The following is a 24,175-nucleotide window of genomic DNA, read 5'->3' as shown; positions in this document are numbered from 1 at the left end:
ACATAGATGTGTCAAACATGAGAAGTGTGTGATGGAAATGCTTCCATAGCCTCAGGAATAGATGAAGAGAACTGCCAGGGTATAGTGAACATGATGCACAGTGGAAGAAGCGTTTTGAATGTTAAAGTGGTGCAAGGAAAAACATAACTTATTGGCGATTCCTATAACAACAAAAACAACTGTCATCATTTTAATGTTCAAAACTACTTGAGTACACAGCCTATGTTTGAGGGTGGACTCGGCAAACCGGACATCATAAAGAATTATTGGACTTTGCAATTAGTATACATTAATGACTGGATTTTCTGTGACTGATCAGTTCCCACAATTCAAGTGGAGTTAGACTTGCTGGCCCGACATGGGTTACACGACATACTGTATGGAACACCTATACTTCACACACTGCCACTCGTGTCAGGGTCCGCTGCTATGCTGTAATACCGCATTGAGAAGTATCAAATGGCGTGACAAGCTCATCAGGCAGACATCACTGTGTAATCCCCTTCCGAACGAGGTAACAATGGAACATATGGGACAAGAGGGAACCTTTTTAGAGTATATAGGTTCCTGTTGCTTAATTTTCCGGATCCCTTTCGAGCACTTGGAGATAGATGGGAGAAGGATGGAGGTCCACTAGAAGAGGAGGAATGGACAGATGTGAGGGTGGCTCGCACCGTAGTCATTTCCTCATATCTGGGACGGATTAGTTACTTACCTGTAATCCTAGTTCTCTTCCAGGGGTATCCTCATCAAAGTCATAAGCATTAGAATATTCCCGCACATGGGCGGGAATATTCTAATGCTTATGACTATTGATGAGGATCCCCTGGAAGAGAATTATATGATTTTTATAGCTACAGAGAGTATACTATCAAGCCCTAATATTGTGGCAAATGGGCGGGGCACAGAACTCCAATTGTCTACACTACAATGTTCCAAATACATATTCCTGAATGTTATATGGGATTTCCCAAGTAGAGCAGCCAACTGACAGCAGATCTGTGCCAAGTTACGGTAGAGGGCTGCCAGGTGGTATTCAATCCCAAAGTAGTGCTCCTGAGGGTGAAGGATGCATGGGATGTTACTTTCCTTTCTAAAACTCTGGTGGCCATCAGCCTTATGATGGCCAGGTGCAACACTGCCAAATACTGGAGGAGTAACAGTCCCCCTACAGAGGTCGAATGGTGAAGAGGCATAGACATCTGTGCAATGGCTGAGAAAACAGTTTATAAAGCATGAGGGTGCCCACAAAAAACATTTAAAAATATAAGGTGCATGGAACAGACTAAATGATTCTCATGCATAGAGATGGATTTTATGTACTGTATTTACTCTTGGACTGAATATAAATGCGCAATAGGGTTTACCCAGGTATTTGATTCTACGTTGGAGCAGGGTAGAGCCTTGTACTTTGTATTCTAGTTAGGTCTGCAACTGATGGGTTTCAATTTTATTTTGCCTAATGCACTGCTTAATGTTTTGTTCATAAATGCAATAAAAATGTATTCATATATTATAAAGAAAATTTTTTGGGAACATATAAGCATTGATGAAGAAAATCAGTAACACACAACACAAACACTCAACTGATGAATGACTGCAAGTTGCTTTAGAAGAATAGGAACTACTGATGTTAATATGTCAAGGGCACATATTTCATGATTATGTTACATCTACCCATCCCTTGTGGTTCACTGTGAACAAGGCCACAATGATCATATACGCAGTAGAAAATCCACTTCATCATACAGACATTAGGACAGAGGGAAGGACTAGTGAACTCTATTTTACTCAGCAAACTTCAAGCAGTTTAAAGTGTATTACTTTAAATCTAAAGTTAGCTAAAACCTTCATGGTATGTTGACAAGGTACAATCCAATTGGAATTAAACGTTACCATTTTCAAATCCCTTTAGTCTAAAGCAATGAGGATCACTGTTGCTGGACTTTGAGGATAACCACAGGAATCAACAGAATTGAGGGAAAAGCATAAAAGAATGCCCTTGACCAGGGAATCAAAAGTGCATTGCCCAGTAAACTGGGCTCTGGTATACCAGAGTCAAAGTCTTGGCATTTTTTTGTTGTCTGCCATGGTGCAAAGGCCTACGTCTAGAACGCCCCGTTCTATGAAGATTTGTTTCGCGATTCAGTCATCTACTACTCTTCTCGTGATTCTTTCTGTAGAATTGATTGAAGTACCCTGCCTGATAGTTAAGTAAGCCTGGGTGGTGTTCGTGGAGTTCCAAGTGCAAAACAAACTTTCCTGCGCTACGAGGAGCTCTGCAGGCAGCGGAGTGCGTTAGAAAAATGCCTTTCAGTGTAACTTTCAGCGCCGGGTGTTTGTCCGCACTGTGAAATTATCACGAATGGCACTATGCACAGCGCAAGCGGGCGCTGCTCCCTTTCTGCTGCTTGAGTAGATTTTCTACTCGAGCAGCAGCTTTCTCAACACAAATGGACGGTTCCTCAACATGAGCGATCGCAAGCATACTCTACCAGTCGCAGTGAGAAATCCAACCACCCGTCTTGAAAAATCTCGCTGGGAGGTGGAATTTCCTCAGTCGCCCACACGATGTTGATGAGTAAAGAAAAAAACTCTGCTCTTTTCGGAACTCAGCGGGTTCCACATAACACGGAGTGTGGAAAACTCTGCAAACTGTGCAAGCGGAGCGGAGTTTACCGTCCAGCCTTTTAGTTAAAAGTTCCTGGCAAAGTAACTACTCCCAGAGATAGCTATTTGTCAGAGATCAAGCCCAGATCATTTTAAATGCTAAGGACAGAGGCTTTGACCTTTTATCACACTGTTAAGGTAATCCTTTATTGTAGGTATTGCTCATTTGTCGAGTGCTGTGCTAACTGTCAAAATGGGAGAGTAGAACTCGGGAGCCAAATGATCTGTCCTCGGCTCCACCTAGTGGATATATGATATGAGGCTTCTTTCTCTGTCCACTGACCTTTGACTGCCAACATTCCCAGATGCACTCCTCATCATAATATTGAAGCATCTGTGACAACTGTCTCCAACAGAGACTCCTACAGAAACACATCTCCTTGACTCAAGATCTTTACCTTGTATCACCATGATAGGAATTGGTTTGATGCTGTTATAAAACAAAGCGTTGTACCTGTGGTCAGATTTCTAGGACCATTTGTCCTTGAAAAGTGAAGAAATATCCTATGCAGCCTTGCATTTGGGACAGTGAAACTGCAAGAAGCCATGGAACTTTTGAGAAAAGAGATATGCCTTACTGACTGGTTGCCATTAAAAGCAGATGACAACTCTCTCTGATTGATGACAGATTCTCCTCTGAAGGAAACACTCTTCCTAAGGTTGTGCCTAGCACTACTCTCAGGTATAAACTCACTTGCTCTGGTGCAGATTTCAAATTTTTAGATTGATTGGCAGACCAAGCTGTAAATGCAACAGTTGTGTGGTGTTAAAATCCTGCTGCACCTTGCCTTGGCTTTTGAGCTTTTATTAGCCAGTTATCTATGCAAGAATACATTAATATTCCTTGACATATGATGGGCCACGACTACTGCCATGCATTTAGAAAAAGTGTAATGAGCGGACTTTGGACCAAAAGGCAGAACAGCAAACTGGAAATGAGCTCTTCCAACAATAACAGATCAACGTATATAATCACATTTGCAAAATAGTTCTAACATTTTAAATCACAAAAAGTGTAAAAATCATATGTAGAATAGCAGGAAAAACATCAAGCATTAGATATAAATATATCAAAAAAGAAGTTGAGATGTACATCGCAGTACACTAAGATATTTGGCTTGCAGTTGAAATTGCCGCGATGAATAACAACAAATCTCTAGGTATGTTTTTGTTGTATCGCTATGCTGAAACAACAATAAATGATGATTATGCTTATGATACATAAGATCTTCTCAGCTCTTAAGATCTTGAAACCAACAGAGAGAAAACTGAGAAGGACTTAGTGGAAAGACTACCACACGAATACCAGAAGTATTCTCCATATGGGCTCAATGTGATACAGCCAGTTCATCTGAAGGCATGTACTCCATACCTATAACAAACAGGCTTCCCAAACTCTGCCTGACTTCTAGTCTAGTGCATTAATGGCAGTGAGAGCGATTGGCATTTCAAAGGCCCCACATCCTTTCTATGCTAAGAGTGGTAGCTTGAGAATGTAGCACCAACAATACTTCAAGGTAGAGAGTCTGCAGAGACACAGAAAAGCCAGGATTTGTCGCTTGAGTAGTGTCAGAGGAACAATATTTGTCACAGTCGTCATTTGACTCAGGATAGGTAATAACCTTCTGTTACAGATTTCTAATTAGTATGACAGCGTTCTACAAATTATGTGTCTGATGTTTGAATGTAGATGTTGGTCACATAGCAGGATAGCAAAACACATAATTAACAATCAGTAATTTGTTAACTTATGAATTAATGCTCATGTTATAAAAGTGCTTTTGTGGTTCATGATGTTTTTGAAATGATCGCATAACTAGCATGCATATGTACTCAATATTGTTAATGTTTACCGCTGATTTGTTTATCATTTTTTTCCCTTAGAAATGATCTGCATATGCTTATTATTTGCCCAAGCTTGTATTCTGCTTGGAGACTTATAAACGTGACACACTGTTTTTCTGTTACTTCTTTCGCATCTTGTGAAGGTCATTCGATGCCAAGGATACTGTGCTGGATCTTACCTCCACAAAGGGTGCATCACTTCAGCAAGCCAAAAGAAGTGATATCACATATGGGGCTTGTGTATACTTCTACAGAGTGCAGAAAATATTGAGTGGGTCCCCATTAACCCTTACTAAAAGGTTATGGATTCAATTCATATTCACATTACTAATATTTGGCTGTTCAAATGTTTTACCCATCATAATTGCATGTCATACTTTAAACTTTAGATTACAGCATATTGAAGACTTCAAACTATATAACTGTGACAGTCATTTACTTCTTAGAATCAAATTGGGGATCCCACCTCAATAAATAAGACATCAAGAGTTGCTGGCAGGTTTACAGAGTCTCATTACAGACCAGCACCTCCTTACGAAGCCCAGAGATTCAGGAAGAACTCAATCGTTTTGCGCAGGTCTGAAGAACTACAAGCTATCCACACTAATGTCAACTAGGTACGTGACAAAGAAAAAGTGGCACAAAATCCCTTGCAGCTCACAGAGCTTTAATCCAAATAATGAATCGCATTTTAGATCATTGTGTTTTTCCTGAAGGGAATCTTTATTTAACCACATCTTTTTGTTTTGGATTGTGTTGCATTGTGGACACTATTTAGTAAAATGTACTGATTTCATGCAAAACCTGCTTACGCAGACAATTTGTTTGGCGACATCCTCAACTGAGGGTATTGAGACCTGTTCCAATGAATAGCTAAAACATTGAGAACAATAAGCTGTTTGTAAACAAAAAGCCTATATTTACCTTCCCTTTGCAGGTATTCCATTTTAGTAAACTGTTTTTAACCCAACTCTGAAATCAAGCTTTACTTAATCTAGCAAGCGCCAACCTGAATCTGATCTTTGGGATATACTTTGTGTACTGGACTTTTAGTTTCAATCTTGAATTGTGAGTTGATGGCAAAGGGGTAAAAACCTTTAATGACTCAAATATTATGCAATTTATTCCCAGCCAGAATCCCTTGTGGTATCACAAAAAAGAGCGTCTCCAACTAACTAGAATTAGTTAATCTTTTCAATCCTTTTAAGTTTTCACATGGGCTCAATCTATGAAAGTCTGCTTTGCAGTCTCATGCAAGGCACAAACTTTAATTTAATGTAGTTTTCATGAAATACACTCTGACGGAGCCAATACATTTTAATGGACAACATGCAATTTCATTATTTACAATCCAATGAGTGTTTTTATTTTTCTCCCAGTCTTTAAAGTGCAACCTGCATAAGGGCATAGTCAAAAATAAATCACATAAAAGAACGGATTATCAACTCACCATGACACGCGCTTCCCCGTCCACATCACCAAGCAACCGATTGATGTTAATGGACTGCCCAAACTCTGTTGTAAGTAGCTTTCTGAGCCGCTGCAGTGCCCACATTCTGTGACCAGCAGCTAAAAAGTCACACAAATAAAATAAATGCACACAAAGCCAGCCATTAACTACCAATCCAAACAGCAATTTGATTCAATTCACAGCTTACCTAGTGCACTTAGCTGAGCACAAGCAGCTAATGAAGCAGCCAGGCGAGGAACTATGCCTCTATTAGCAGCGAAATTCAGACGGAAGTCTAGAAGACAAGTCACCAAATCCATTGAAGGGCAGGAGAGAATGCAGCGGTCAGAAAGCAGATCCTTTGGACCTATGAAGAAAATACGAAATATGTCTGTGATCTTCAGTTGGTAATCGTAAGATTTCACTTTTTAGAATGCTTTCAGAAGAAAATGTTATTCTTCTCAACAATCTTTTCTGTCCCAACTATCTAAACGTAGACATAGATAGAATGCAAACGCTGACATTAATTAAAATATTCCAACATAGTCTTTTTTCAGCCTGTTCAGCAAATGTGGATATGGGAATTAAACGTGAACAAAAACAACATTTACGTGCTATGTGTTTACAAGTTAAACATGCAGGTTCCCCACACATTCTGTTATACAATATTAAAATCCTATAGCCTAAAAATCCCATTTATGTCTACAAGAGCCGCAAATGTTTTAACACATCCCTGGTGAGACCCAAAACCTGTTTAAAAAGATAAGCACTTCAACTGTATGAGGTGTATGTGTATGATATGTGCGCACTTAATCATGAGGACCCCTCCCATTAATGTTTCTATATCTAAAATGGTGGTTAAGCTCTTATTGGCTTACTATGAGCTTCCCACCACTCAGGAAGAGTAACACAATTAAACAAGGCAACATTTTCAGATGAACATATGGACCCCCACTACGGTGAAATGTGTAAATCTGTGACCCAACAATGGAGAAGATAAAACCAACAGATCATACCTGCTGCAGGCATTATTGGGTAGACAGTGAACCGCCAACCCCACCCATTGACAGAGCCATCACTAATAAACTTCCATTTCAATTCATCCCCCGGAATGCGCAGCTCACTGGACCAGTCTGACCACTCCCGACCTAATACAGTAAGATATCATATAGTGAGATAACCATATATTCCAATCACATGGATAAGGCAATCCCTGATGTTATTCTAAGCCCATTATTAAACAATATTTCAATATTAACAGGTTAGCATATACTGCATAAAACATTAATTTCTAAACGGAAAAGAAGCAGAGGATCGGCAGCTCTGCTTCTGGTTTTGGGTGCCATACATTTTATATCTCTGCTTGGACAGCTGCTCTTAGAAATGCTACCAGTTTTCTTAACTATAACATATAGAAATTTTGAATCACAAATCCAACTACCATCCCATGAAATAAGTTTACAGACATATCAAATTACCAAGGCTGAAAAGATGTGTTGACACTAACTTGTTAAACATTTTCAAGTTTACAGCAACCATTACCATTTTGAGAACAAATGTTAGTATTGCATTTTCAAAGAGCAACCACTGGAAGGAGGGGGGGGGGCATTTTACCAAGAATTACTAATATTTAATGTACAGTTCCAGTATCATAGGGGGGATTGCTTTAAGTAATCTGCATTCCAAAGAGAACGCCACACTGCCAGATTATTGACACTTGAAAATGCAGTACATAGTAATTAAATAAGTTGGCACACACAGGGGAGAACAAACTGAATGTTCCCTTGGCGCACCCTGGGGAGCACAACCTAAATTAACCCCTAGCAAACTAATATGAAATTCAGGCAAAGGATGGAGATGTTGGTATATCTTTAAAGGCTACTTGTGAACCAGGAAGAATTAGATGAACTAAGATGAGCCGAGATCAAAATTTACCAAGTTGATCTCATGGACTGCACTCCATTACAGCTGGGTTGTTCAGCTTTTGTTTGGTTGACCTTCATACAACATGTGCACATTTTTTAATATGGAAGAGCTGGAAACTGCAGAGACATTCAGCACAATATTATTTCGACAAGTTAAAAGCCATTGTCTTTGTGACATGCGTATCAAATAGTCTAGCAGGCAACAAATGATAATTCTTGAATGTTAGTTAGTAAATGTAAAATTCTCCTAAGCCTGGTCACTAACAGCTTCACCCTTTCCTATTTCATGTCATACTGGCTAAAGATGAATGCACTTTGAGAACTCCAGATGCTCCATTACTCCACTCTAAAGGCATGTTACGAAATTTAAAATTATTACTACAAGTGAAAACATTCTTCTGTGGTAAATTATTCTCGGTGTACTAGCACTGTAAGGAGATTAGTAGATTGATTCAAGGTGACAGGGAATTCAGAATAAACCAGATGTTTTGTTTTTTCTCCATGAAGTTAATGTTGTAATAGAATCAACACTTCCACGTCATTTCAGAACAGGCACACAGAGGTGTGCAAAGCTTTCCTCACAAAACTTTGTGAAGTTTTCTTCACAACTTTTGAAAATGTTGCAAAAAAAAGAAAAGCGAGAAAATTCTTCTGTAAGGGAAGGGTGACAACAGTTACAAAACTTAGCGACTTTCTAGACGTGTGATTTTTCCACACACTACAGTTGAAATTTAAAATTTTGTCCTCCACTGTGAGCACCGCAAGACAACTCAGCCGCATTAGGAATTTATCCTCTTTCAGTCGGCCCAAGGTCTGGGTCATTTTAAGACCATAAATATTTACAAAATCGATCGTATACAAATTCAATTGATAAACAGAATTCCATTAACTGCCGAAGTTAGAACCCATTCTTCTGGCATGAGATAACTGATCAGCCTTTATATAAAGCTGTTCTAAAAAGAAAAAAGCCAGCCAATTAAACGTAATGAGTTTAAATGGAGCGGATACCTGTACCTACCTAATTGTATGAGTTAATGAACCCCGTTCTTGTTCGCTGCATTGAACCCAGAAGTAAATTTCTTCTCTACCTACTCACTCCATTGAAACTCTCTGAGACAATGAGGAGGAGCATTAACCCTTATGAAAAATCTTTGAAAAAACAAATATATACAAAAAAAAGAACACAAGAGCCAGACAGTTCTTTTGGAGCTGGGTGATGAGAACAAGCAACAGTGCCTCACTGAAAGGAAACAGATGATCTGATCTGCAACTGGCAAGGATAGTTCTATGACATACTCTGCCTTGACCATGACTGCCTTTGAAGACAAACTTTTCTGAAGGGACACCTGAGGGGAAATCAGGGACATCCTCAAGAGAAGTAATGAATCTAGTGGAATTCTGGGAAGTAGGAACAATGAGGCACCAACTTATTCACTCAACGTGACCTAAAGACATGTGACGTTCTCTTCCTGTCCAAGACAGATGTCCCAGGCAAAAATCCAATGACTAGAAGCTGGCCTGGAGGTGTGTGTAGAGTCCAAACCAAAAGAGCAGACATCCTTGCGGCCTGAAGGAGGGGGAGGAGGAGGAGGAACCGGATCCGCGTTGCACGCGGAAAAGTAATAAACTGATGTAGGCGCGCCGGGGTGGGACATATGTGACCTCGCTGACGATGCCTGGGTGGAGTCGCATGATGCCGTCTGGCCGGCGCGCAGGGATGCTGGGCAAAAAAATTCCGGATCCAGTGTCACGCCTGGGGATAAGGAATCTGCGGCTAGCAGTCTCTATAAGATGCCTAGTTTAAGAAACCCATAAACACTAGTACCTCTCTTCGATAGAGAGACAATATAAAATGTGTTCAAAGGAAATAAGTCAGACAGCATTAAGAGGAAATTGTTACATTCTTGGGCTGTAGAACTTTCCATCATATGCCGCAATCTCAGAATGAAATTTGGGATGCACTCTACATCCTAGTATGACCATTTTGTGATAGAGTGCTGTCCCTTTTATTCACAGACAGTCTTCACACTGTAAGGATATAAATTACTTTTTAGTAACATTTTGTATTTTTTAAAATCTGCTCATGAACATTCCCAAGGAAGCCACTACTACTCCACAAAAAAACTGGTAGAAACTGAATAGCTTGATAGACTTGAGACACAACCTTCATCGATTACACATAAAAAACAGTCTAACAAATCTTATGGAGGTGGGTGATGGTTGAGAAAGAAGATCACAAAGCTGAAAGATAAATGTTTTATTTCTTGTTTAAATGGCATGAAAGAAATCACATAAGTCAGATCCCAGAGGAAGAGAAAAATGTAATAGTTATTTTGAAACAAATAATAAGCCCACACTAACAGGTAGACTAAAAAGGACAGCAAAGTTTAGTGCAGCTGCTCAAAGGCTTGGGTGACCACACAGAAAGAGTGGCATACATGGCACTGGCTGCATAATGTATTTTAAGATAAACAATCAAAAGAAGTAGAGTTGGTTGCAGAGCTATAGCCACTAGTTGGGAAAAAGAGAGCGAGCTGCATAAGAATTGGCTAAACAAATACCATCTGGCCCTACTGCTCGAATCAATGGAAGTGTTGACACCCTATTCTCAGTTCCTTTCATACAGTTCTGCAACAAGAGGGTAAAGAAATACTTTAACAATATTACTACAGGGTTGGTGATAAGCTCAAAGGGGAGAGTTGGCAAAATACAAGCACAAGAAATATGGTTACTTTTAAGTTACATTACCTCTTCCAATTTTCAGGTGGCTAAAGTATTTTTTCAGTATTGAAATGTGTTAGTCAAACTTATGGTTGGGACCCTCCTCTTTCCCCCTGCCCCTCTCCCCCCAAAAGTTGAGAAAGGAATATGCTACTTACCAGTATGCATCTGTTCTTGGCATGTAGGGCTGCTGACATTTATATCTATGCATAGATCGCCGCCTAGTGTTGGGTCCGGATGATTGCACATTGTTGTCCTGGAAGAGTCTTCGAAGTATCACGAGATAGGTGGCTCCTCCCCTGGACTACAGTGCGCATGGGCATCCCCTCCATGCTCAGATTGTTTTTCGCCATTGTGGCAGAGATGGAGTGTGATAAAGTAAGTGATGACCATGCGTTAGAATGAGTGTGAATGCTACAGCTGCGACAGGCACCGGGGAGGAGGGCGGGCGATATAGCAGCCCTACATGCCAAGAACTGATGCATACTGGTAAGTAGTATATTCCGTTCGAGGCATGTGGGCTGCTGAATTTATATCTATGCATAGAATAAATAGTAGTACCCTCCTTATTGGCGGTTGCCCGTGCCAGCTGCAGCAGTCTGAAAGAGAGTTCTGAGAACAGCTTGACCTACAGCAGCTTGCTGTTTTGAGTGTACATCCACGCAGTCGTGTTTGGTGAATGTGTGTATGGTGGTCCATGTAGCTGCTCTACATATGTCCTCTAGAGGAATGTTACCTAGGAAAGCCATGGATGCCCCTAATTTGCGTGTGGAATGCGCTCTTGGGGGAACTGTTAACGTGCGTTTAGCCTTTTGATAACAGATCTGGATGCACTTAACAATCCATCTGGCTATACCTGATTTAGAAATTGGGTTGCCTTTGTGTTGTGGAGAGAAGGCAACGAACAGTTGTTTAGTTTTCCTGAAGTCTTTAGTTCTGTCTATGTAATACAGGAGAGCCCTTTTAACATCAAGTGTGTGTAGTGCTCTGTCTGCCACTGAATCAGGATTTGGGAAGAACACAGTTAGTTCGATAGTTTGGTTAATGTGGAACTGTGAAACTACCTTCGGCATAAATTTGGGGTTGGTGCGTAGCACAACCCTGTTAGCATGAATTTGAATGAAAGGTTCCTGAATAGTGAGGGCTTGCAGCTCGCTAACTCGTCGTAGTGACGTAATTGCGACCAGAAAAGCCACTTTCCATGTGAGAAATTGTATCTCACAAGAGTGGAGAGGTTCAAATGGTGGGCCCATGAGCCTAGTGAGGACTATGTTGAGGTTCCAGACTGGCGAAGGCGGGTGTGTTGGAGGAATGACTCTTTTCAGTACTTCCATAAATGCTTTAATGGCTGGCACTCTGAAAAGGGATAGGTGCTGTCTATTTTGAAGATAAACCGCTATTGCTGCTAAATGTATCCTGATGGAACTATATGCTAGGTTACACCTGTACAGGTGCATCAAATAACATATGATGTTTTGCGTGGAAGCATCAAGTGGATTTATGTTATTATTGGAGCAATAGACGACAAAACGTTTCCATTTCGCCGCGTAGCAGACCCTGGTGGTAGGTCGCCTAGCCTCCTTTATGATGTCCATACAGTCAGGAGGCAGGCGTAGGTAGCCAAACTCTATGACCTCAGGAGCCATATTGCAAGGCTCAACTGCTGCGGATCTGGGTGCTGAATGTCTCCATTGCTCTGAGTGAGGAGACTGGGTGTGAGTCTTAGGCGCTGGTGGGGCACCACGGAGAGTTCTAGGAACGTGGTGTACCATGCCTGTCGTGCCCACGTTGGAGCAACCAGGATGAGCGTCATGGAGTGTTGCCTCAGTTTGCGTGCCACCAGCGGTATGAGTGGTGCTGGAGGAAAGGCATACGCAAATTTGTTCGACCAGTTCATCCATATCGCATTGCCCTGAGACTGCGGGTGTGGGAACCTGGCGGCGAAGGCGCGACATTTTGCATTTTCGTGTGTGGCGAAGAGGTCTATCTCTGGATGACCCAGCCATATTTCCAGCAGTGGGAGCACCGATGGATGTATCTCCCACTCGTGCATTTGATGGCTGTGTCTGCTGAGCAGATCCGCCATCTGGTTGTCTTTGCCTGGGAGGTGGTCCGCCATGAGGAACATGTTCCTCTGAATGGCCCACTTCCACATGCACTGTGCTAGGTGTGACAATTGTGGGGAGTGTGTCCCTCCCTGCTTCTGGATGTAATACATCGCAGTCATGTTGTCCGTCCGGATTAACACAACTTTGTTGCAGAGATGCAACTTGACTGCCTTCATTGCCATGAAGATTGCCATCAGTTCTAGTAGGTTGATGTGCATTTTCTGCTGTTGTGGTGTCCATAGTCCCTGCACTGTATGGTGGAGGACATGCGCTCCCCAGCCCTGGAGAGATGCGTCCGTCGTCAGTACTATCTGTGGCACAGGCTCTTGGAACGGTCGTCCCCTGCAAAGGTTTTGTGTGTTCCACCAATGCAGAGAGTTGTATGCACGACCGGTCACCAACACTAGGACTTTTAGCCGTATGTGTAGCCTCGCGTGGGGGACTATAAAGATGCAGGAGGCCATCATGCCTATCAGTTGCATGAACACCTGCGCCGGGAGTGAGAGTTGTGGCCTGAATTTTTGATTGAGCACTCGCATGCTGTTGACTCTCGCTGAGTTTGGATGCGCTGTGGCAGCGAGCGTGTTTATTTCCGCGCCTAGGTACTGCTGTACATGTGCGGGTTGAAGATGGGACTTTTGGTAATTGAGCGAAAATCCCAGACTGTGTAGGAGGTGAATTGTGCAGGACATGTGGTTGGCACACTGCTGGGCTGACTTCGCCTGTACAAGCCGGTCGTCCAGATACGGATAGACATGGATGTGTTGCCGCCGAAGATGCGCGGCTACTGTTGCTAAGCACTTCGTAAACACTCTGGGGGCTGTAGTGACCCCGAAAGGCAGGACTTTGAACTGGTAATGCTGGTTGTTGATGGTAACCTGAGGTATTTCCTGTGACTGGGGTGAATGGGAATGTGGAAGTAGGCATCCTTCAGATCTAATGTTGCTAGGAAAGCTCCTTGACTGAGCAACGGCAGAACTTGCTGTAACGTTAGCATGTGAAAGTGTTCTGACAGGATGTATTGGTTGAGAGGTCTGAGGTCTAGAATGGGCTTAAGAAGTACAGTGAGTACACCCCTGTACCCTGTACCCTGCTGTTCTAAAGGCACGAGTTCTATGGCGCCTTTTTGCAGCATGGATATGACTTCCTGCTGCAATAAGTGCATGTGCTCGGCGGACATAGGACGGTGCCTTGGGGGTATGTTGGGTGGAGTGGAGGTCAGTTCTAGACAATAACCGTGTTGTATAAGTTGTCTCACCCACCTGTCCGTGGTAATGCTTTCCCAGACTGGCAGGAACTGCTGGAGTCTCCCCCCGACCGGTGTTATATGGTCGGGGGGCAGTGACAAGACGTCACTGCTTGTTAGTAGTGGAGGATCTGGTATTATTATTTCCACGTCCTCTGCCCTTGCTGCTGTTCCCACGGTATCCACCCCTATTGTTCTTGTTATAGGTGGTTTGTGTGCCCCCCTTGGTATATTGAACAAAATGCAGGGGTCACCCATATAACCCATAGGCTTTTGGGTATGTAACAAGAAAAAACAACAAAGTAAAGCATACGGAACACTATTTCGTCTTTCTGATTGAAAGACTGGTTACCATCAATTGTCCAGTCTTGGGATAGTCCTTCTCCACACAGTTTAATTGAGATAATTTCACTTTAGAGTATCTCCAAAGGATAGCCAAATGCACAGAGCAATAAAAATCCAATGTATAGTTCAACTTTTTCTTTTAATTAAACCACACTCAACCTTAATTATTGGTCTCTCGCTTTAAACAAAAACTGTACACGATTTATATATATACACAAAACACATATACTTTTGACTTACATACATATATACACTTTTTTTGAGAACCAAACTCACGGTTCTAATGCCCCACTTATTTGAACAAGGATGTCAATGTATAATTTTTTCACATGACATTCCTTCTCTTTAGATCACCAAAACAAACACAAAAGCGATGAAAAAAGGAGTGTATGAGGTTATACCACTTTTGACCTCTCTTGAAATGGCACTCTCTTAAATAATTATTTCATTAACAGTGTTCAAACAGATTTCTTGTTTTGGAGTCCTCCAATTGTGTGTGTCGACGCGTTTCAGCCTCTGTTTATTCCAGGCCTCATCAGGACTACGAGGGCAAATATACTAGAACTTAGGTGCGAATTTACTGTAGCCAAAGCTCCACCTTCTTACATAAACATTTTCAATTGTCAGGGCTATTAACTTGAAGTCCTTCACTGTGGGCTAACATCCCCACGGAAAAATGAGCCTCATGGAGTATTCTTTTGGTTTATATAATAATCCACGACGGTAACGAATCCCAATCCGGTTAGTAGGCAAACTGAGCTCGGTCTCTACGTTCAGGACGCCGATCGCGTTTCCTGCGTGTCATTGGGCTTGCTGCGACGCTTGTCCTCTTGAGGCTCCCCTGTTACCGGAGCGACGAAAGGAACCGCCCCTGAACTGCTGAGACTGCAGAGCTCCCATGGATTTCGCAGTTTCAGTGTCCTTCTTAATCTTTTCAAGAGTGGTGTCCACCTCCGGACCAAACAGGAAGTCAGGGTTTACTGGCTGATTGAGCAGGGTAGTTTGGATCTCCGACTTAAATCCAGAGATGCGGAGCCAGGCATGCCTTCTGAGCATAACGCTAGTGTTTATGGCCCAGCTGCTTTGTCGGCTGCATCCAACGTGCACTTAATGGACGCGTTGGAGATTAACTTTCCTTCTTGTATAAGCATTTCTGCTCCTTCCTTATAAGCATCTGGCAGGTGTTGCAGTAACTGCTTTAACGTGTCATAGTGTGCCCTGTCATATCGTGCCAACAGGGCCTGGGTATTGGAGATTCTCCAAATATTAGCAGCTTGAGCTGCCACACGTTTTCCAGAGGCCTCTAAGATCTTGGACTCTTTGTCCGGAGGAGGAGCATCACCCGTTGTCTGAGAGTTCTCTCTTTTGCGAGCATTAGTCACCACTAAGGAGTCCAGTGGGAGTTGGCCCTTGATGTAGGTAGGATCCACGGGCGCAGGCCGGTACTTCCTCTCAATTCTCGGGTTCACCACCCTTGCTTTAGTGGGCTCTTTAAAAATGTCACTTGCATGTTTGAGCACACCTTTGAGCATAGGCAGAGTTTTTATAGCCCTTTCTGATGTGGAGAACGTATCAAAAATAAAGTCTTCCTCCACTGGGTCAGCGTGCATATCTACGTCATGGTTATGCGCCGCCCTCTCAATCAGTGCGTTGAACGCAGCAGTATCTTCAGTAGGCGAAGGCTTGATAGCATATGAAAGAGTATATGGGGTGGTGTGTGGCTCAGCAGGGTCCACAGTGTCAGCCCACGGCTGGGAATCATCTTGATCAGTATCCATGGGATATTTAAACTGGTCCTCATTGTCTCCTTCCTCCACATCCTCAGTGACATTTGTGGGAGAGTAGGTATAGTCCTGAGCATATGATTGCACGGGCTCATAAAGAACAGGAGAGGTGGTAGAGTCTCTCTTTTTCTTCAGTGGTATCCTATAATGTTCCATAGGCGCTTCAGGACTGATCTTATGCTTGTAAATGGTGAGTCGACCCGATTCGGAGTTGATGTAGAGTTTTGACTGGTCGTCATGGGACGGTGGCTGGAACACAACGTCTTCCGACCGAGGCTGAGTGGTTGCGGCAACCGACGTCGACTTGGAGGAGTCGGTAGCCTGAGTATGTTGAATAGGTTTAGGCCGTGCTGTTGGGGGTAGTCCGAACTTTATTGGCGCCGTAAGCATTGGCACCGGACTGATCTTCTTTGATGGAGTCGGTGTCTTTGATTCGACCGACTTCGACAGCTCAGTGCGTTTGAGGCCGTGCGTCGACTCGAGCCGTTGCTGCGCAGCAGGAACGCCCTTGGGCTTTGACGCGGTAGTGTCCTTCGATCCAACTTTCGGCTTCGGGTCGAAGGCTTTGACCAACGGTGGCTTTTTCGTCTTCTGGGCCTCGAGTCCTTCGGAAGTGCCGCCATCTTTGGAACCGGAAGTCGACGTCGACGGGAGCGTGACGTGTTTTACTGCAGACACAAGAGCAGTCGATCCGATCTGTGGTTTGACGCCCCCTTTCTATATCGAGGGGTCGAGCGCACGTTTCGACTTGGAATGTTCCGAAGTCGTCGAGCCGATGGTTGTTTTAACCAGTGTCGGTTTCGATGTGGTGTCTTTTGGTTTCGGTTTCGATATCTCCACTGAGTGTGGTCGATCGACCGATGGCTCTTTGGAAATGTTGTTAGTCGGGCCTTGAAGCGGGACTAGAGAACGGTGTTGAAGATCTTGGCTAAGGCCTTCCGGCGATGCCTCGACCTGAGCCATGGAAGAGTCTTTATGAGGCCCCGCTACTGCGGTTGGGCCTAGCTCTTTGCTTGAGTCGTCATTGACGGCTCCGATAGGTTGTACGTCGTCTCCTACCTCGACGATGTCTTCAACATGGACGTAGAGTTCTTCTTCGTCCTCGTTGTAGGTGGAGTCTGGCTCCGACGCGGGATCCGAGTGCTCCGGATCCTCTTCTTGTACATGATCTTCGTCGTCACCACTGAAGATGTTCTCCGGGTCTGGCGCCGATTCCCGCGCCGACTGTCGTGCAGCGCGTCGAAGACGGAGAGTTTTCTTTGACCTGAATTTCAAACAGGCCATGCAGCTGTCTTCGTCGTGGTCCGGTGAGAGACATTTGTTGCACACCGGGTGCACGTCGATGTGTGGATATTTAGAGTTGCAGACGGGGCAGCGCTTGAACGGACTCCGTTCCATCGTCGATCGTCGAGGGGCCTTTGGTGTCAAAAGGCAAAAAAGTCTTCCGAAGTCTAGTTCAAAGAACTGGAAGGTAAAAGGCACCGAACGAAAGACAATACCGACGCCCCTAAGGCCTTTTGGCCTCGAGAAAGAATAATTAGTATATATTCCGAACTTGAGTTAAGAAGTACATCCGAACCCAATGGCGGAAAAAAACAATCTGAGCATGGAGGGGATGCCCATGCGCACTGTAGTCCAGGGGAGGAACCACCTATCTCGTGATACTTCGAAGACTCTTCCAGGACAACAATGTGCAATCATCCAGACCCAACACTAGGCGGCTATCTATGCATAGATATAAATTCAGCAGCCCACATGCCTCGCACATAATGTTATGTAGATTTATAGAGTGAACTATCTATCACCACAGTGGATATCTTGGCCCGGGGCAGGGGTGAGTCTAGCCAAACCCAGGGCCTAGTGGAACTACTTGAAAAGCAAGGTCTTCAGCGTCTGAGGAGGAGGCTCTTATGTGCAGCGGCAGGTCATTCCACGCTTTTGGAGCGATTTAGGAGAAGGCTCGACTACTAGGTCTGGTTTTCCCATGATTGTGGGATGTGTGCAAGTAGGAGTCCGGATGAGTGGAGATTTCTGGAAGGTTTGTGAAAGCAGATGTGACTTTTGAGGTTTGCTGGCCCAGTGTTAGGCTGCCTTGAAATTACAGGTGAGGAATTTTAATCGTGCTCTTTGTATATGAGGAGCTAGTGGAACTCTTTTTGGTGTGGTGTGATGGGAGTGCAACAGGGGAAGCCAAGAGTGTTTTTGGCTGGCATGTTTTGAATGGTCTCTAGCCTTCTGGTGAGTTTTTTGTTTATCCCAGCATAGTGGGTGTTCTCATAGTCCAGCTTGTTTGTGACAAAGGTGTGCATGACTGTTTTCGGGGTGCTGATTGAGAGACACTTCAACATATTCCTCAGCATCTTCAGAGTATGGAAGTATGGGGCAGTAATGGTGCTGACTTGGGCGGTCATGCTGAGTTTGCTGCTGAGGACAATCCGAGGTTCCTGGCACAGGTGGCGGAGCCCGTCTATCCTAGCTGTGTTGGCCACCAGGTAAAGTTCCACAGTGAAGTGCTCTTCCTGAAGATTATGATTTCGGTCCGGTCAGCATTCAGCTTTAGACCGTTACAGTCATGCATACATTGAACCTGAGCCAAATACTGGGTGTCCTGACAGAGAGAAAATTAGTTGAGTGACATCAGCGTAGAAGAGGAAGCTGATGTCGTGAAATCATATGATGCTGGCTAGAGGGATCATGTATGCATTGAATTCTTGCAAAGTCCAAAGATTTGTTTGTGGGGGTCCAAGGTGTACTGTGCCAGGCTTCCTGACTGGGTGCTTCCAGTCAGGAAGAAGCAGATCCATTGGAGTGCCAGTCCTTGTATTCCGATGTTGTGTAGGAGTTGAATGAGGATGGGTTAGGAGACCATTTTAAACGCAGAGGAGAGGTCCAGGAGGATGAGGGCAACCGTGTCTCCTCAGTCCAGAGTCATGCAGATGTCCTCTGCTGCAGCGCTGTGGGCAGTTTCCGTGCTGTGGCTGGACCTGAAGCCAGAATGAATGGTGTTTAGGTGTTGCCTGTCACTGAAGTATTCAGAGATGTATCTGTTGATGATTCCCTTTATGACTTTGGCCAGGAATGGTAGCAGGAAGATCCGTCTGTAGTTGGCGAGCACTGAAGGGTCACCGGAGGGTTTCTTTAGCAATCGGAGGAGAGTTGCATTTTTCCAAGAGTGTAGGAAGGTTGATGAAGTGGTTGAGTCATTCAGAGTGGGTGCGATCAAGTCACTAATGGGTTGCACTCCTCTAAAGTAGGTATGAGGTCAGGGGTCCAATGGGGCCTCTAAGTGTATGGACTTCATGGTGGCAGCGGTTACTTCTGGCACAATGACGGTCCATGTGGTTAATACTAATTCTTTGGATAAGTTTCGGAGGGCTTTGAGGAGGTAAGTCGGGTGCAGTTGTGGGTTGAAGTTGCTGTAAATGACGGTGATTCTGTTGTTGAAGAATTGAGATAAATGGTTGAAGAGGACCTAGGACGGGGGTCAATGAGTTGGAGGTGGCTGTTCGTGAGGTGAAATCCTTCAAAATCTTTGCTTCTGTTGGTACTGGCATTGATGTGATCCGCCAGGGTGGCGCGTTAATAACGGAACAGAATAAACTAAATAAAGAAAAGAATAAAACTAGCTTCCATCTGAGAACTATTTCCTGGCTGCAGCACTTTACAGATTGATGTAACGAAAATTACATTGTAGCTCTACACATTTCCCGGACTACCTACGATCGGACCGTAGTTGAACTTTTTGCCGTTCTTCGGTGGAGGAAGTCTTTCCTTTTAGCCTCTTCTATTTAGTTTCGTATCAATACACAGTGAACTCGAACTGATCATTGCTGCGCTAGCGCTTTGGGTGACAACACTGTAAACTATTGCTGCAAGTGCTTTTAAACTACGTTCTGTTTTTAAATTTGTTGTTGCTACTGTCAATCGTGCGCTGACTCCCCGGTCCACCGCAGCGATTTATGCTGTTTGTTGTGGAGGGAGAACAGAGCGCTTTCACTTCCTGGTGGTGCCATTAGTGGGCGGCCATCTTAGCAGGGCGACGCTCCAGTCTTTCCTCGAGCCCTGACTACATAAGTTCACAGCGCTGACGCGCACGAGCAAACTCGAACTGATCATTGCTGCGCTAGCGCGACAACACTGTAAACTATTGCTGCAAGTGCTTTTAAACTACGTTCTGTTTTTAAATTTGTTGTTGCTACTGTCAATCGTGCGCTGACTCCCCGGTCCACCGCAGCGATTTATGCTGTTTGTTGTGGAGGGAGAACAGAGCGCTTTCACTTCCTGGTGGTGCCATTAGTGGGCGGCCATCTTAGCAGGGTGACGCTCCAGTCTTTCCACGACCCCAATCTACTTAAACCCCCCGTCCCACCACGCAGCGGTTACGCGCAGCGGGAGCGCCGTAGACGCGCCGACGAGACGCGCCGACGAGACGCCTAAGAGAAGCCAGTCTGTGCCAGTCCGCGTCCAACCGCTCCCAGATCCCCAGCACTATGGTAGGGAACCGACTCTTCTATGACTCCTCCTTCCTGCACGCGCTAAGATCTACTATTAACCCTCAATGTCTGCACTCGGTGCGCCCTACGAGTAGCAAGGCCTGTTGCAATGCTTGCAATTGGGAACTATCCATTAAAGTTATAGGGAGACATTCCACCGACCACAATTGGAAGATGTTTCTTCTCAACTGTCGTTCGATGCCTAAACACTGTACAGAACTGGCTCTGTTGATAGAAGAGTATAAGCCTGAGGCTCTCTTTTTAACAGAGACGTGGCTCCAGCTAGAAGTTGATCCTACTACAGTATGGGCCACCCCTCAAGGTTACACCTTAAAGAGACTGGATCGCAAGACGGGTAGAGGAGGAGGGCTAGCCATTATTTATAGAGATCACTATAGGTGTCGCTTTACCCCTTCCACTACTTCAGTCTGTGAGAGCCTACTCTTTACCCTAGAGCTATCCCCTACTAACACCTTTACAGGCCTCTTAGTCTATCGACCGCCTGGAACCTCTGGTCAATTTGTCGCAAACATGACGGACCTTGTTGTTAACCTAGTGCTTACCTCGGCAAATTTTACTGTGTTAGGCGACCTAAATTTGCATTTGGACGATCCGCTTGATTCAGCAGCCAACAGTCTTCGACTGAATCTTCAAGCTATCGATTTGACCCAAAAAGGATTCCTTTGTACACACATTATAGGGCATCTTTTGGATCACATTTATAGTAATCTTGATAGCCTAAACGTCGAGTCGCCTATACCATTGCCCTGGACCGACCATTATTTAATACCCTTTACATGGACTACTAGAATTTCCCCCATAACACAAGATCCTAAAAAACACTGGGGTAGGAAATGGGCCTCGCTTTCCACTTCCAAGTGGGAATTGGCGCTTGCCGAACTTAAACCCTCGAAGGCTACAAACCCCAATATAGCCTGTACCAACTTTGATAACTGGATTTTCAACTCCCTTAACCTAGTCCTTCCAAAGGAATCTCTGCATTCTATAAAAAGGTCAAAAGTAGCCCCATGGTATTCCCCCACTTTAAGAGTCATGAAACAATCTTGTCGTAAATTGGAGAGAGCCTGGAGGCAGGATCATTCACAGCCTAAGAAAGCAGAGTACAGAGCCGCAATTAGGCTATATGCACCAGTTACTACTTGTGTAACGATATATCTGTAAGAGACATTAGTTAGTATTAGATTCCTTACCTTAGAATATCCCCAGGCGTCAGACTGGATCCGGAACCTTTTGCGTAGCAGTACCCTTGCGCGTCGGTAGGCGTTGTCTGCGGCTCCGCGTCCGTCGTCGGCGCCGTGATGACGTCGTCGGAGTACTTAGACGCCGCCTCCGCGTGCTGACGTCAGTTCTTAGACACAGCTTTTCCGCGCCAGAAACGCAGAGCCATGTAAAAAACCAACACTGGTGCCATTGAAACTAGGGCCCTGAAAGGGGGTAACCCTAACCCTAGATATCGGTTCGCAGAACGGGGAGGATGGGTGGGTCGGTAAGGAATCTAATACTAACTAATGTCTCTTACAGATATATCGTCACACAAGTAGTAACTTGTGCATCTGAAAGAGACACGTTAGTATTAGATTCCTTACCTTAGAATAGATACCCCAGCAATACCAACCCCGGAGGTGGGTCTGCGAACCAATAATCACACCAGAAAGTCCTGGAGGACGGAACGGCCAAAGAAGCCATCCCTCCGGACTTGGCTGGCCAGGCAGTAGTGTCTTGCAAACGTGTGCAGCGATGCCCACGTAGCTGCCTGATGGATGTCTTGTAAGGGCACTCCCCGGCCCAGGGCAGTTGTAGTTGCCGTGGCTCGGGTGGAATGAGCCCGCAATCCAACAGGGGGCTCCTTTTTAGCCAAGGAGTAACATGCCTGGATACACAAGATGATCCACCGGGAGATGGTCCTCTTGTGCACCGCTTTCCCCTTCTTAGCGCCCACGTAACCAACAAAGAGTTGGTCATCCACGCGGAACTGGCGTGTGCGATTCAAGTAAAATGAGAGCGCACGTTTTGGTTCCAGACGGTGGAGCCGCTCTTCCTCTTTAGAGGGATGCGGTGGCGGGAAGAAGGTTGGCAAGGTGATAGACTGCCCGATGTGGAAGGCCGTGACAACCTTGGGCAGGAAAGATGGCTTAGTACGCAACACCACTTTGTCCGGATGGACAGAAAGGAAAGGTGGAGTACAAGAAAGGGCCTGGAGCTCACTCACTCTCCTGGCAGAGGTGATGGCAACCAGGAAAGCAGTCTTCAGAGTTAGAAGGCGGAGAGGACAGTTGTGAAGTGGCTCAAAGGGAGCGCACATCAGAAATGTAAGAACCAGGTTCAAGTCCCACTGAGGCATCACAAACGGAACAGGAGGAAACGTGTGTGGGATGCCCTTAAGAAATCTATTTACAATAGGGGACTTGAACAAAGAAGGTTGATCAGGCAGCCTCAGAAAGGCTGAAAGGGCAGAAAGGTAGCCCTTGATAGTGCCCAGAGCAGAGCCCTGCTGGGCAAGAGAAAGAAGGAAGAGAAGAACCTCAGAAAGAGGGGCAGCAAGAGGATCCACAGCCTTTGCTGTGCACCATGCCACAAATCTGTTCCACCTGCAGGCGTATACCGACTTTGTGGAGGGACGCCTGGCTGCCAGAATGACGTTACAGACTTCAGGAGGCAAGTCAAATGGCCTCAACTGTCGCCGCTCAATCTCCAAGCATGGAGGTGGAGACTGGACAGGTTCGGGTGGAGGACCGTCCCCTGCTGCTGCGACAGAAGGTCCTCCTGAAGAGGCAGACGAACCGGGGGATCGACTGACATACTGAGTAGCTCTGGATACCAGTACCTGCAAGCCCAGTCCGGAGCCACAAGGATGACTTGGACCCGGTCGCGCTTGATCTCCTTCAGCACTCTGGGCAGAAGTGGTATAGGCGGAAAGGCGTACAGTAGACCGCAGCTCCACTCGCGACGAAAAGCGTCTCCGAGCGAGTGCCGCCTTGGAAATTCCAACGCGCAGAACTGATGACATTGCACGTTCTCTTCGGTGGCGAATAGATCTAACCAAGGCTCTCCCCATCGCTGAAAGAGGCCTTGCGCCACGTCCGAGTTCAGACGCCATTCGTGATCCATGATGCACCGACGGCTGAGCTCGTCCGCCCTGGCGTTCAGAGAACCTGCCAGGTGTTGAGCCACCAGGGTCACGCCCTGGCGTTCCAGCCATTGCCAGAGGCGCAGAGCCTCCTGGCAAAGGGTCCACTACCCCACCCCGCCCTGTTTGTTGCAGTACCACATGGCGGTGGTGTTGTCCGTGAACACCTGCACTACACTCCCCCGGACAGAGGGTAGGAATGCTTTCAGTGCTAGACGAATCGCCCGTAACTCCAACAGGTTGATGTGGAGCCGGGCCTCCGCCGGAGACCAGAGGCCTCTGATCTCCGCCTCTCCCATGTGGCCTCCCCAGCCCTGGAGGGACGCATCCGTCACAACTACGTGCTCCGGTTGGGGAAGGGAGAGGGGTCTGCCGCTGAGCCAATCGCGGTCCGTGAGCCACCACTGCAGCTGTCTCGCAGTGCCCTCCGAGATCAGGAC

General features: G+C 45.3%; 1 protein-coding gene across 1 annotated transcript in view; it reads right to left on the bottom strand.

Annotated features, from left to right (window-relative positions):
- HERC2 (HECT and RLD domain containing E3 ubiquitin protein ligase 2) overlaps window positions 1-24,175 on the bottom strand; it is a 1,611,099-nt gene that overhangs the window by 412,484 nt on the left and 1,174,440 nt on the right. The window contains 3 exon segments of the mRNA XM_078658234.1: window positions 5,966-6,084; window positions 6,174-6,332; window positions 6,982-7,113. Coding sequence (XP_078514360.1) covers window positions 5,966-6,084; window positions 6,174-6,332; window positions 6,982-7,113 — 410 coding nt within the window.

This window comes from Lissotriton helveticus, chromosome 8 (assembly GCF_964261635.1).
Source record: "Lissotriton helveticus chromosome 8, aLisHel1.1, whole genome shotgun sequence".
Taxonomy (NCBI): domain Eukaryota; kingdom Metazoa; phylum Chordata; class Amphibia; order Caudata; family Salamandridae; genus Lissotriton; species Lissotriton helveticus.
The sequence above is the reverse complement of the archived record's forward strand: the minus strand, read 5'-3'. Positions and strand labels throughout refer to the sequence as shown.